This window comes from Delphinapterus leucas, chromosome 4, assembly GCF_059928025.1.
Source record: "Delphinapterus leucas isolate spDelLeu-1000000601 "Yukka" chromosome 4, BTC_Dleu_Yukka2, whole genome shotgun sequence".
Classification (NCBI taxonomy): Eukaryota; Metazoa; Chordata; class Mammalia; order Artiodactyla; family Monodontidae; genus Delphinapterus; species Delphinapterus leucas.
The window spans coordinates 87,604,508-87,619,829 of NC_143132.1; the positions used below are offsets into that span (position 1 = coordinate 87,604,508).

At 35.4% G+C, this 15,322-nt stretch overlaps 1 protein-coding gene across 5 annotated transcripts in view; it reads right to left on the minus strand.

Moving 5' to 3' along the window:
• ZNF639 (zinc finger protein 639) overlaps positions 1-15,322 on the minus strand; it is a 22,806-nt gene continuing 7,484 nt past the window's right edge. For 4 of the 5 annotated variants that reach the window (XM_022571789.3, XM_022571796.3, XM_089910820.1 and 1 more), the window contains 2 exons: positions 12,128-12,262; positions 3-11,987 (listed from right to left, as the gene is read on the minus strand). In XM_022571789.3, coding sequence (XP_022427497.1) covers positions 10,834-11,987; positions 12,128-12,262 — 1,289 coding nt within the window. In that variant the 3' untranslated portion in view covers positions 3-10,833. Of the gene's footprint in view, positions 11,988-12,127; positions 12,263-15,322 lie in introns of all 5 variants that reach the window. The other variant, XM_089910821.1, reaches the window with a different exon arrangement.

The window sequence follows — 15,322 nt, forward strand, 5'->3', positions numbered from 1 at the left end:
TTTTTTTAATCTGATGAGGAGAATCGTAAATATTCTGTGGCAGGACAATCTAAGATAGAAAAAAGGAAAAAAAAAAGACAAATGACATGCCCCCTTTGTGGCAGGCCTTTCCCAATGTGCAGTGCCAATCTACATTATGCACTTGAACCAGACCTCCTCAAAGCAGGAGGATGAAATCAACCTATGAGAAAAAGTCCGCTCCTTTCTTCAGGCTCCAGCATTATAACATTATAATTCTATTATTAATATATTTTTCATCTCATACAAATATAAAAGGGGTCACATTGACCAAAGGCTTGTCTGTACATGCGCAATTGAAAAAAAAAGGAAAAAAAACCTTTGTTGATTGAACTATAGATACAATGTTAATCTGTCAATATGATACATAATTTCTTTCTCTCAAAAATCTATAAAACTGCATCTCTAATTCCTGATCAATGGAGCAGTTCTCAGAGGTTCTGAGAATCTGTTTCCTGGGTTATAATCCTCAGTTTGGCTCACATAAAATTCTCTTTTCTTTTTTTTTCTCTCTCTTTTCTTTCTTCTTAGCTTGACTGGTATTTGATTTTTCATAGACAAATTGAAATTTAGTTGAGTTACAATGTTTTGTTAAGTTTCTGGTGTACAGCAAAGTGATTCAGTTATACATAAATATACATACATTCTTCTTCATATTCTTTTTCATTATAGTTTATTACAAGATATTGAATATAGTTCCCTGGGCTATACATTAGGACCTTGTTGTTTACCTACTTTGTATACAGTAGTTTGTATCTGCTAAACCCAAACTCCTAATTTATCCCTCCCTCCTCCCACCCCCGCTTTCCCTTTTGATAATCATAAGCTTGTTTTCTATGTCTGTGAGTCTGTTTCTGTTTTGTATATAAGTTCATTTGTATCATTTTTTAGATTCCACATATAAGTGATATCATATGATATTTGTCCTTCTCTGACTTACTTCACTTAGTATTCAATATAATAATCTCTAGGCGCACCTATGTTGCTGCAAATGGCATTACAGTATTTCACTCTTTTTTATGACTGAGTAATATTCCACTGTGTGTGTGTGTGTGTGTGTGTGTGTGTGTGTGTGGTATATATATATATCACATCTTCTTTATCCCTATATATTTTGGATTTGCCTAGCCAGCCCTCAGTTCCTTTTAATATTCCTTGCAATAAATTTCTTACCCTCTGAACCCTAACTGACACACACTGTAACCCTCCTGCCAGCAAAGTAAGAGACTACGCTTGGTCATTTGCATCATAATGTGACATTTTAAAATAAATAAAGATCTTCATTGTAAAACACATTTTGATAGAAGTACAATTCTAAGGATTCCTAGCAGAAATAATTAGCATACTGTTTCTGTAAGTGTTTTTGTTTATGGTGTGGAGAGGGAGGGTGGGGAGAAGAGATAAGGCATTAAAAAGCACAAAACACTTTGAAATCAAAAGATTTCCTTTGTACGTGCCTGACCAATAAGCACTATAATTTACAATCACGTTAAGGCATTAAGCAAAAAGGAATGAAATTTTAAGGATGAATTTCAAGCATCAGTCAGCATGTGAAGGGTGAAGGCAGTTACTACACTTGAGATCATTCATTTGTTCATTAAACAAAGATATACTGAAGAAGAAATCTTTTAATGAAAAAGCACGGAACTTGATCTGAAGACCTCAGTTCAAATCTAGACTATGCCAGTTCATAGCTATGTGAAACTCTTAACCACTCAGTTAGTTTTTAGCATAGGGAATTTCAAAGGAAATTTTTGCTTTATTTATATTGTTTGAATTTTAAAAATCATAATGGTATCCCTTTATTAGTTTTATAAATAATTACATCTTTAATATAATTATTGTATATCAAAGTAAAAGTGACATTGCATGTTATAAATTATAAAAATAATAAATGTTTTTGTATAAGTAATAAGTAATTTAATCCATTGTTTTTCTTTTTATGGAACAGACTCATAGGCAAAAACCAGGAGAGTAAACATAAAGAAGAAGAAAAAAAATTAAAATATAAGGGCTAAAACAGAGATTAACAAAAAGTAAAATTTAATTATTTAAAAAACTTATAAATTTGACATACCACTACCAAATCTGTTTAAGAATGTCAAAAGTGAGGGAAGACACAAACCAAAGGGTAGAAATAACTCTAGATACAAAATATCATAAATGCCAATAAACTTGAAAACTCAGATGAAGTGTAAAATTTCTGGGAAACCATCAAATACCAAAATTAGCCTGAGAAAAAATAGAAAACTTGAGTAAGCTAATAAGCATTCAAAAAATTGAAATGGCAATTCCCATATATACAAAAAAAGAGAGCCTAGATGATTTTAGAGGTAACATTTTACCAAATCTTTAAAGAAAAGATTAATATTATCTCATACAGGTTTTTGCAGAGCATAGAAAAAGAGAAAAAACACTCCAACTCACTTATAAGACTAGAATAACCTTGATACCACACTGCATAGGAGGTGTAAGTAAAGAAAATCACACGTATGAATAAGGCAAACATCCTATGTGAAATATTACCTAACTGAATCCAACATTGTATTAGAAAAAAAATTTTGTACAGGTAGGGTTTTCCTAAAAATACAAAGATAATTCAACATTAGAAAATCAACCAATGGAATTCATATTCGCGGACTTAAAGGAGAAAACCCACCTGTTTATCTCAATAGCTATAGAAAAAGTCATTGCTAAAGTTTAATACCTACTTAAAATAAAAAGTCTTAAAAAAATAAGAAAACTGCTAAAGGCTACTTATCAAAACCTACAGAAAATATACTTAATGGGGAAAATTTAGGAGTCTTACATCTAAAAAAAATGCCTGCTAATGCTATTTCTACACCTAATAGCAGTGGAAGTGCTGACAAATTCGATGATAAGAAAAAAGAGCCATTTGGACTCGCAGACTGGAAGTAAAGAGACAAATATATAATTTATGGCAGATTATATGGTTATTTACATTAAAAATTAAGCAAAGACAGCTATTAGAACTAAAAAGATTAAAACCCAAACAACATTATTTCTGTATACAAAAATCCATGTTTCAAAACTCAGACGTTTTCCTATACATGCAGTAGCCAATTAGAAAATAAGATAGCATGTCAATGCAACCAAAACTGTAAAGAATCTAGGAATTGATTTAACAAAAGCCGCACACAACCTTTATGGAAAAAATTTAAAAGAACATTAAAATAGACCTAAGTAACTGGAGAAATATACAATGTTTACAAAAGAAAAGATTTAACATTGTAAAGATGTTGATTCCCTCAAAAATGATCATAACTATAATGCAATTCCAACAAGACTTAAATGGAATTAGAACTAATTCTAAATTTACATGGAAGAAGAAAAAGTCTACCAATAACTAAAACAGTTCTCAAAAGAAGAGCAGAGGACTTGCCTGGTGGCGCAGTGATTAAGAATCCGCCTGCCAATGCAGGGGACACGGGTTCGAGCCTTGGTCCGGGAAGATCCCACATGACGTGGAGCAACTAAGACTGTGAGCCACAACTACTGAGACTGCATGCCACAACTACTGAAGCTCATGCGCCTAGAGCCGTTGCTCCGCAACAAGAGAAGCTACCACAATGAGAAGCCCGTGCACCGCAATGAAGAGTGGTCCCTGCTCGCCGCAACTAGAGAAAGCCCGTGCACAGCAACAAAGACCCAACACAGCCAAAAATAAATAAATAATAAATAAATAAATTAAAAAAAAAAAAAAGAAGAGCAGGGAGAATAAATTCACACTACCTGATATTAAGACATACTGGAAAGCTATAATGTTTAAAGCAACTGTTAAAACATGTGATACTATTGCAGGAACTAACAGGAATATAATGAGTACAGCCACAGATCCATATGCCAATTATGCCCATGGGGAGTGGATATATGATCAAATTGGTATCATGAATCACTGGGGGAAGATGCATTATTTAACAAATAGTATTGACAAAATCAGCTCGCTTGAATGAACAAAAATAAAACTTGAATCATCCTTACACACAAAGAAACTCAGACCTAAACACAAAAGGTACAACCAGAACATTACTAGGAGAAAATGTAGGAAAACAGTTTGTTAACAAGATGTAGAGGGCTTCCCTGGTGGCGCAGTGGTTGAGAGTCTGCCTGCCGATGCAGGGGACACGGGTTCTTGCCCCGGTCCGGGAAAATCCCACATGCCGCAGAGCGGCTGGGCCCGTGAGCCATGGCCACTGAGCCTACGCGTCCGGAGCCTGTGCTCCGCAACGGGAGAGGCCACAACAGTGAGAGGCCCACGTGCCGAAAAAAAAAAAAAAAAAGATGTAGAAAGCACAGCCTGTGAGGTAAAATGTGATGGATCTATCTACATTAGATCTTTCCTCCCTCCCTTCCTCCCTCCCGCCTCTCTCTCTCTTCTCTTTCTTTCTCTCTTTTTCTTTCCTTCCTTCCTTCCTCACCGTGCAGCATGTGGGATCTTAGTTCCCCGACCAGGGATTGAACCTGTGCCCCCTGCATTGAAAGCGTGGAGTCTTAACCATTGGACTGCCAGAGAAGTCCCAATGTAACGATTTCTGTTCAACAAAAGACATAAGTAACAGATGGATGGCAATCTGGGAATCTATTTTTTGCTGTGTATATCATCAACTAAGAACCAATATTTAAAACTTTTAAAGAACTTCTGAATATTAACCAGAAAACCCAATAGAAAAGTGAACAAAGGGGAATTCCTTGGCGGTCCAGCAGTTAGGACTCAGCACTTTCACTGCTGTGGCCCCGGTCCAATCCCTGTTCTGCAAACCAAGGTCCTGCAAGCTATGGAGAGGCACTTCACAAAATGAGAAACCGAAATGTCTCATAAGCATATTAAGATATTTTCAATCTTTTTAGTAATCAAATAATGCAAATTCAAACAATAGTAACATACTACTTTAGGCCCCTCAGATTTACCAAAATTAAAAAGTTGTATAAAACTTTCGATAAGGATGTAGGGAAACATGATCAGCTGATGGGTGTGTAAACTTGAGCCATTCTGGATAATATTTTGGAGGTATTTAATCACAAGCATACAAAAAAATATATACACAAAGCCCACTCCCCCTCAGAAAAAGAGAAAAAAAACCACAAACACCTTAACACATACAAGAATGTTTATGGTAGCATTATCTACAAAGTGAATATTTAGAAACACAGAAGGCACTCAACTTGGTATTTAACTGAATTCGAGTTCCGAAAGGTGACAGAGGAGAGTTTCCTGCCCTATACGGTAAATTTCTTTGAGGACAAGAACCATAGTTTATCTTTGTATCCCTGTGCATATGGCTTGATAGGAGATATTCCATAGCTGTTTGTTAAACTGACTAGTAGTGAAACAGAAGTTTTTAAGGAGCTGCAAGAAAAATTTGGTAACATTACATCTATTGTCCTTGGTTAGTCACACAATTTATGGTTAGCAAACAGAGACTAGAAAACAAAGTCACATGCCATGGTCCAGTACTCTCTATTACATTATTTTCTCTCTTCAATTGTCTGGTATGACATTCCATGGAAAAAATAGGGCACATTTTCACTTTTTCTATAGAAAATTCTTTGAAGAATGGTAGAGAGTTATAAAGTCCTGTTTATTCTAGCTTAAAAAGCATTTGTCTAATGATGTTAGAGAAGCATTTTTCTAAGCTATAAACAAGAAATTTACATCAGAATTTTGTATTCTCAAACTTCAGTCATTCATGTTTCACCTGCTCAATTTTTTCCATGTCCATGTATCATTATTTACTTCATGCTTTTTCCTTAACTGTTTGCTTTAAAAAAAAAAAGTTCTGTCTTAAGTAAAAATATTCATGAATCAGATCTGATGTTACATTTTACAACATATAATTTACAACCATGAAAATAAAACTATGTACTATATATATTTTTATATGTTGTGCGCTTTATGAGTCTGGATTAGATGATTTCTGAGGTTCCTCCTGATTTCTGAGGTTCCTCCTAAAATAACATACTGTCATTTTGTGTTAGTTTCTCTACTTCAGCAATTTAGTTGTTCACTAAAGAACACTGGATCAGTGCCACAAGGCACTTAACCATAATCTTGTAACCATAAAGAAAGAAGTGCCATGAGGGAATTTCCTGGCGGTCCAGTGGTTAGGACTTGGTGCTTTTACTCCGTGGCCTGTGCTCAATCCCCGGTTGGGGAACTAAGATTCGGCAAGAGCCGCACAGCCTCCTCCCTGCCCCGCCCCCCCGCAAAAAAAAGTGCCATGATATTATGCTTTAAAATTTTCTAAATTCAGCACTGCTGTTAGACAGAAATTTATAAAATATTTACAGGGTATAGAAGCGAGTGATGTGGTGGGTATACGGTATGAAAGGATTAAGTTATTTTAAACACAGTTTGGAGAATACAGAGAAGGAAGAATTCAAGAAAAAAAATCCACTCTCACCTGGCTAATTGGGAAAATTTTAATCTTTTGAGACTTTCTGAAAATCCAAACGAGGTGTGGAAGAGTTGCACAGAGGAGGGTAATCAGTCATAGAATATAGTTTGAGCAATATGTTTTTTAAAAAAACATAATGCTATAGCAGAGAAGTGGTAACCCTAAATAAAACGTGCAGGGTAGGCAAGAAAAGAGAATTCAATAGTCTCAGATTTCAGCCAACTAAAATCTAAAACATCATGGTAAATGGTCTTTAGGCAGAGGATCAAAAAACAAAAAACAAAAAACACTACCCACCAGAAATTACATTTCTGTGTTATTTTAGTATGATTCCAATTCCTAATCTCAGCTTATTCTGAGAATAAGGGCAAAAGTATCAATGATTTCAACTGTAATGTTTTTCAGTAGTGGACAGTATCTGGATAAGATATTTAAAAACTAGAAAACATTTTTTATTCAAAACATACTTTTCATTAAATTTTTCAATGTGTAATTCATTCAGCTCAATATTTTTAGCAAGAAAAAAATTATCCAGGTCATATTTGTTTGCCTATTTAAAACTCAAAATAAACAAAAACTTAAAGGTTGTGACAACAAAAATCCCCCTAAAAAAGTATCTAAATAGTCATACCTTTTAAAGTATGGGATTAAGACTAGTAGATGACACAATGTTCCTATTTAGCAATGTGAGAAAATTGTTTCTTTTTACAGTGAAGAAATTACTTTTCATAAATGTGATTTATTTTGGGTTCAGGTAGTTACCAGTTTAATACCAAGGTTACTAAGGAGAATGAACTTAACAAGGAAGTTGTGGTGATGCTTTAATATGGAAAAACCTTTATATAGAAAATTATTTTTCAAATCACTAGTATGAAGTAGACTCCAAGCAACTAACAGACTATTAATATTTTGTTTTTTAAACTTACAAATTGAGCATATAACTTCATGTAATAAACATGTAAATTACATGTGACTTTTAGCTTTGTGAATTTACATTTTACACCATAAGTGTACATACACATTTCTTTCTCTTAGATTTGACTGTTGTCTTAAAAGATTAATTTATGGAAAGCTAAACCAATATATGGTATATTTGTAAATCCATAAACTCAATGCCATGAATAATTCTTGTAGATACTCTATCTTCAGTCATCAGAACTTGAGTTACAAAGGAATATATACTCAAAAGTTCATTTTTAATTTATAGGGATGAGACTGTTAATCATAGGGAGAAACTGACTAGCCAGATTTGCTTCTCTGTTGGGATTTACAGTTAGTTAAACTATTTATTTTCAATTAAATAAAAAGTACTGATTCTTTTAAGCCAATCTGCTTCTCAAGAGGATTGTGGCTATTTGATACGTATTTTTTTCTTTTGGCTGTGCCGCACGTCTTGGGGCATCTTTGTTCCCCACCAGGGATCTCACTCGTGCCCCCTGCCGTGGACGCATGGAGTCCTAACCACTGGACTGGCAGGGAATTCCCATGGCTATTTGATTTTTATTAGCTTTTTCAAATTTATGTCACTTATAGTGCTTTTAAGTCATGAAAATTCCATCAAAAATTAATCACAGTAGTTTGGGGAGTATATTAACCTGCTTGTAAAAGGTAAGACTGGGAGAACAAGCTGAGTAAGATTAACTGCAAATTGCCAGGAATTAAGTAATTCAATGCTTTGAAAGTCAGATTTAAAAACTAGGAATAGTGTTAGTTTATTGGGGAAAAACAAAACACCACTGGCTACACCTGCCAATAATTCAGCAATCACCTAACAGGCTACAGACCCTGTGAAACAGAAACTGGTTAATATGTGATGATACAAACTCAGAGGAATGAGAAAGGTGATTTAAAATGGTAAAACTGGCAAATTCACAAGCAGGAAATTTACAAATTTACAAGCTTTTGAGTACCACACAATCATTTTCAAATAACATGAACTGCAAAGTGAAGATGAAAAAAAAAGATCCATCACTACTGTTCACTACTGCCAAGAATTCTATTGTAGTGCTAATAAACATCACCATCTGTTACGTATTCTCGAGTCACAAGAGTGCAGTGGAAATGTCTGTCTTTGTGCAGAAAAAATCTAGAAGCAATTAGAAAATTTTCTTTTTAAGTAGGTTTGTTTTTCCAAAGAAGTTCATTTAGCTAAAAATATAGACTTGCTACCTCAGCAATTTATGGTCAGTCATAGGCTTATTTGAAAGCTGAGTCAAAGCAAAAAGGTTTTATTGGACAAACTGTCAGTGAGATGTGGCCTCAAGCTGCAGATTCAGCAAAAAAGCACTAAATTATATGGTTCTAAAACTTGGATTTAATACCTCTGGAGTAGTTGCATTACAATCTCTAATTTGATTACTAACACCTGATCAAAAGTAAAGCTGTAAAATACACAATTAAAAAAAAAACCCCAGGCATTATTTATTTAAGGTTTGTTTCCTGAAAATCAAATTCCTGAAGCTGGATGTATATTAAAAAATTATAGACAGAATTACCAAGAAGGTAGTTGAATGGCTAGGTTACGTAGTTATGAAAAACATCCCAAGGACAAACCTTAGATTTTTATGTAACATGGTGTAATGGAAACATAACTACACTGGAAGCCAAATAACTTGGATTCCACTCCTGTCTGCTATAACTGGTTTTGGGACCCTGGCCTAATAATAACCCTAAGTTTCTGTTTCTGTAAGAAACTTAGAAACCTAGAGGGTGTAGACCAGATGGTTTCTAATGTTTTCTTACAATTTCATTATAATTTTAAATCTTCTAAGAAACATTTACATCAGACAGCTCTACCTGGAATGTGATAATCAGATAGAATGGTAGTTTTTAGGAATACAGGTATGCATATATAACAAAATGGTGGAAATAAAAATGATTGGTTTTGAAAAACTTGTTGCTGCCACCATTCTCAAAACAGACTCAATTCCCATGGGTCTTGAAGTAAAAAAACCACTGTGGGTCATAAATCAGTCTTTTCAACTACATCAATATTTCTGAACGACAATATAGTTAGTGACAGTGTTTATTATATTTGAGGTCAATGATGCACAAAATGCTATCTCCTTGATACTATAAAAAGCTGTTACTGAATTGTAGTTGTGCCTCTCCCTCACTCCCCTCAGTTCATATGTTGAAGTCCTGGGCCCCAGTACATCAAAATATGAACTTATTTGGGTATAGTGTCTTTATCAAGTTAAAATGAGGTTATCAGGGTGGGCCCTAATCCAATTACTGGCTGGTTCCTTGTAAAAGGGGCAAAGTTGGAAACAGACTTGCACTCAGGGAGAAGATGATGTGAACATGAAGATAGCCACGTACAAGCCAAGGAGAGCAGCGGGGAACAGATCCTTCTCTCACAGCTCTCAGAAGGAATCAACTATGCTAATATTTCAATTTTGAATTTCTAGCCTCTAGAACTGTGAGGCAATAAATTTCTAATGTTTAAGCCACTCAGTTTGTGATAATTTGTTATGGTAGCCACAGGAAACTAATATAGAAGATTGATTTACCACTATCAAAAGTAATCTATACATTTTCATACAGCAACCCCTATCTCCCACATCTTCCTATTTCTATTTTAATACTTCAGTGGGTTTTCTCAGAAAATAATTTGGTATCAGAAGTTCGGGCATGACTTCGCAGTTGCATAACTATACATGAAATGTGAACAGATTATAAATAACCTGTTTATTCATTTATAAATGAGTTATGAAATGTTACTTTATTGTCGAACCCCTTACCAGTTTCTCCCCATTTAAAATTATTTAGCACACAGATGGGGTTAAAATAGAGTGAGAATTAAAAAAAGACTGCCAAGAAAACCAGATCTCTCCTTCTTACCATAACGCTGGCCTCCTAGTGTCACTGAAAGAATCACACAGATGGGGAGTTCACTGATTGCCTTGGGGATAATAATTGTTGGGGAATGCAAAAGGAGGGTCTGGATCTTATTAATGGGAGTATCACTGGACTTAGGTGCGTATTATGTTGCACTTTAGTTCTGGTAGTACAGTACTTTAACGACTTTATACATGAAAAACTGATCTTGTTTTGAGTTTAAAGAAGAAAAAGTTTACAGCACCTATGTTTATGGAAGGAAAACTACAGTCTAACTTCTTCAGTACATCTGTTTCTTATCGATTTATGAAATCAGAGAACATGCCAGACGACGATAGTCACCAAAAGCGGTTAAAACTACCAACTACAATACATTGAAAATACCACATTTAGGATACAATTATATACTGAAAAAGGTAGCAATGCCAAGAAAAAAAGTTTAAGAAGATCTTGTTAAAGACAGTTCTCATAAGTTGTGTTTAAAATCATCCATTTTAACATCTGCAAAAAAGTCAAATTTATTATTTTACATCAACATTATGGAAGTTAAAGAGAACAATCAAGTTGTCTCATGGACTGGAAGGTGACTTATTAATTCCCTTTCATTTCCAAACCTCATTAAGCAGTCACTACATTTATGAGGTAAATCAGCCGAATGCTTGAAATCTAGATGAATTTTAAGATCTTCAATCTGTCCTGTTGAATATTCACAATATTGACATAAATAAATCCCTTCAGATAAATGTGAATTTAAATGTTTGCAATATTCTAGCATGCTTGAAAAGCCTTTCCCACAGTCATCACAAACATGAGGAAAAATTTTAGTATGTTCAATAGCAACATGCCTGTTAACATTTGTATGAAGTCTACTCCGAAACCCACATACTTGACATACAAAGAAGTTTTTACATTTGTCAAATGTAATTTTGCTTAAGAGGCTGTACTGTCCATGTTCTCCATTGTTATACTTATCACTTAACTCTATTAATTTACATGCATGCTCATTTACCACATGGCTATGCAAGTCTTCTGGATCATTCGTTTCATGTTCACAGAACTGACACAAGTACTGTTCATCACAGCTGTGCTCCTGGAAATGTAGGTAGAGTTCACTGCTTGAGGAGAACTGTACATCACACTGCTCACACCAATAAAGGTGATCACTAAAATGGGTATCTGCAATGTGCTGGCTGAGGTTCTCAAAAATTACTGTCTTATAATCACAGTATTTACAAATGTAGGGATCCTCTTCATGCAGTTTGGCATGTTCGATCAGGAGCATGTTGGTAGAGAAACTTTCTTTGCATACTCGACAGACATTTGAATCAGTACGCTTATGCTTCAAGATCATATGCTGCTTTAAATCAGAAAAATATTTGCTGTTGAACTCACAAAGTTCACATTTATAGAGGCCACTGCTATTAGCTCTCAGTAAAGGCCATTTCTGCTGGGCAGTCACATTAAAAGCTTGGCTCTTGTCAAGAATTTTGCAAAGTTTAGCTGGTGGCTCTTCATCAGTTTGGTCTTGAAGACTCTCAGAGGAATTGTTTTCTGTCTCTATATCATAATCTTCAGAAATTGCATGCACTTCCGCAGCAATTGGAACATCTTCAGCAGTGTGAACTTCTATAGGGCTCTCCTCTTGAGTCTGCTGGTTGACTGATTCAGGGGAGTCGCACTCTTCATCACAAATTTCAATATCAGCAGATTTTTCTAAATAAAACAAGGCTATTATTATTATTATTAAATAAGATCTACTAAATAAGTCACTGGCAAAAAGAAATTTATTTTACTTATTATTTTTTCACTGATCTATACAAAATGTGCAAATTCTATTAATTACTTTCCCTTACCTGTAGAAAAGGCAGTGTGATCTAGAATTCTAAGTACAGGACTGGGAACCAGGTAGTTTTGATTTCTGTTTCTGGCCTTGATTCCATCTGTAAATTTTGGCAAGTGATTTGATGTCTCTGTATCAGAATCATCATCTGTGAAAAGGGATTTGGAAAAATATTTATTATTTATATAAAAGCATTAAACATTATTATAAAACAAAGCACAAATGTTTTTAAATATAATTTAGAATTCCAACAGAACTAAGGACTTAAATTTAGCTATGAAAAGCTTTGTTATCTGCGTACCACAGATACACAGAAAATCTGTCCAAACAAGCAACTACTTTTGCTTCCATGCCCTATTTGGACTAGAATACACTTTTTAAAGTTACTTAGGAATTTTAACTTGAAATTACTGAGTCTGAGTAAGTCTTTATTCCCTCAGCTCAGCCCTAATGTGTGTTTATTTTTTAACACTTTAATTGGAATATAATTGCTTTACAATGGTGTGCTAGTTTCTGCTGTATACAGTGAATTAGCTATACATATACATATGTTCCCATATCTCTTCCCTCTTGCATCACCCTCCCTCCCACCCTCCATATTCCACCCCTCTAGGTGGTCACAAAGCACCGAGCTGATCTCCCTGTGCTATGAGGCTGCTTCCCGCTAGCTATTTTACGTTTGGTAGTGTATGTATGTCCATGCCACTCTCTTACTTTGTCACAGCTTACCCTTTCCCCTCCTCACATCCTCAAGTCCATTCTCTAGTAGGTCTGTGTCTTTACTCCCATCTTCCCCTAGGTTCTTCATACCATTTTTTTTTTCTTTTTAGAGTCCATATATATGTGTTAGCATACGGTATTTGTTTTTCTCATTCTGACTTACTTCACTCTGTATGACAGACTCTAGGTCAATTCACCTCACTACAAATAACTCAATTTCGTTTCTTTTTATGGCTGAGTAATATTCCATTGTATATATGTGCCACATCTTCTTTATCCATTCATCTGTCGATGGACACTTAGGTTGCTTCCATGTCCTGGCTACTGTAAATAGCGCTGCAATGAACATTGGGGTACACATGCCTTATTTATTTATTTATGGCTGCGTTGGGTCTTCATTGCTGTACGCGGGTTCGCATTGCGGTGGCTTCTGTTGCGGAGCACGGGCTCAGGTGTGTGGGCTACAGTAGCTGTGGCTCGAAGGCTCTAGGGCACAGGCTCAGTAGTCGTGGCGCACAGGCTTAGTTGCTCCACGGCATGTGGGATCTTCCCGGACCAGGGCTCGAACCCATGTCTCCTGAATTGGCAGGCGGATTCTTAACCACTGCACCACCAGGGAAGCCCATGTGCCCTTTTGAATTATGGTTTTCTCAGGGTATATGCCCAGTAGTGGGATTGCTGGGTCATATGGTAGTTCTATTTTCAGTTTTTTAAGGAACCTCCATACTGTTCTCCACAGTGGCTGTATCAATTTACATTCCCACCAACAGTGCAAGAGGGTTTCCTTTTCTCCACACCCTCTCCAGCATTTATTGTTTGTACATTTTTTGATGATGGCCATTCTGACTGGTGTGAGATGATATCTCACTGTAGTTTTGATTTGAATTTCTCTAATGATTAATAATGTTGAGTATTCTTTCATGTGTTCATTGGCAATCTGTATATCTTCTTTGGAGAAATGTCTAATTTAGGTCTTCTGCCCATTTTTGGATTGGGTTGTTTGTTTTGATATTGAGCTGCATGAGCTGCTTTAAAATTTTGGAGATTAATCCTTTGTCAGTTGCTTCATTTGCAAATATTTTCTCCCATTCTGAGGGTTGTCTTTTCGTCTTGTTTATGGTTTCCTTTGCTGTGCAAAAGCTTTTAAGTTTCACTAGGTCCCGTTTTTGTTTTTATTTCCCTTTCTCTAGGAGGTGGGTCAAAAAGGATCTTGCTGCGATTTATGTCATAGTGTTCTACCTATGTTTTCCTCTAAGAGTTTGATAGTGCCTGGCCTTACATTTAGGTCTTTAATCCATTTTCAGTTTATTTTTGTGTATGGTGTTAGGGAGTGTTCTAATTTCATTCTTTTAATGTGGCTGTCCAGTTTTCCCAGAACCACTTATTGAAGAGGCTGTCTTTTCTCCATTGTATATTTTTGCCTCCTTTATCAAAGATAAGGTGACCATATGTGCGTGGGTTTATCTCTGGGCTTTCTATCCTGTTCCATTGATCTATATTTCTGTTTTTGTGCCAGTACCATACTGTCTTGATTACTGTAGCTTTGTAGTATAGTCTGAAGTCCAGGAGCCTGATTCCTCCAACTCCGTTTTTCTTTCTCAAGATTGCTTTGGCTATTCGGGGTCTTTTGTGTTTCCATACAAATTGTGAATATTTTTCTTCTATTTCTGTGAAAAATGCCATTGGTAGTTTGATAGCGATTGCATTGAATCTGTAGATTGCTTTCGGTAGTAGAGTCATTTTCACAATGTTGATTCTTCCAATCCAAGAACATGGTATATCTCTCCATCTATTTGTATCATCTTTAATTTCTTTCAGCAGTGTCTTATAATTTTCTGCATACAGGTCTTTTGTCTCCTTAGGTTTATTCCTAGGTATTTTATTCTATTTGTTGCAATGGTAAATGGGAGTGTTTTCTTAATTCCACTTTCAGATTTTTCATCATTAGTGTATAGGAATGCCAGAGATTTCTGTGCATTAATTTTGTAACCTGCTACTTTACCAAATTCATTGATTAGCTCTAGTAGTTTTCTGGTAGTGTCTTTAGGATTCTCTATGTATAGTATGTCATCTGCAAACAGTGACATCTTTACTTCTTCTTTTCCAATTTGGATTCCTTTTATTTCTTTTTCTTCTCTGATTGCTGTGGCTAAAACTTCCAAAACTACGTTGAATAATAGTGGTGAGAGTGCGCAACCTTGTCTTGTTCCTGATCTTAGTGGAAATGGGTTCAGTTTTTCACCATTGAGGATGATGTTGGCTGTGGGTTTGTCATATATGGCCTTCATTATGTTGAGGTAAGTTCCCTCTATGCCTACTTTCTGGAGGGTTTTTATCATAAATTGGTGTTGAATTTTGTCAAAAGCTTTCTCTGCACCTATTGAGATGATCATATAATTTTTCTCTTTCAATTTGTTAAAGCCCCAGTGTTTTAAAGTTAACATGGACAAGCTGAAATGCCAGCCAGTAGAGAAAACTGCACGTCAAT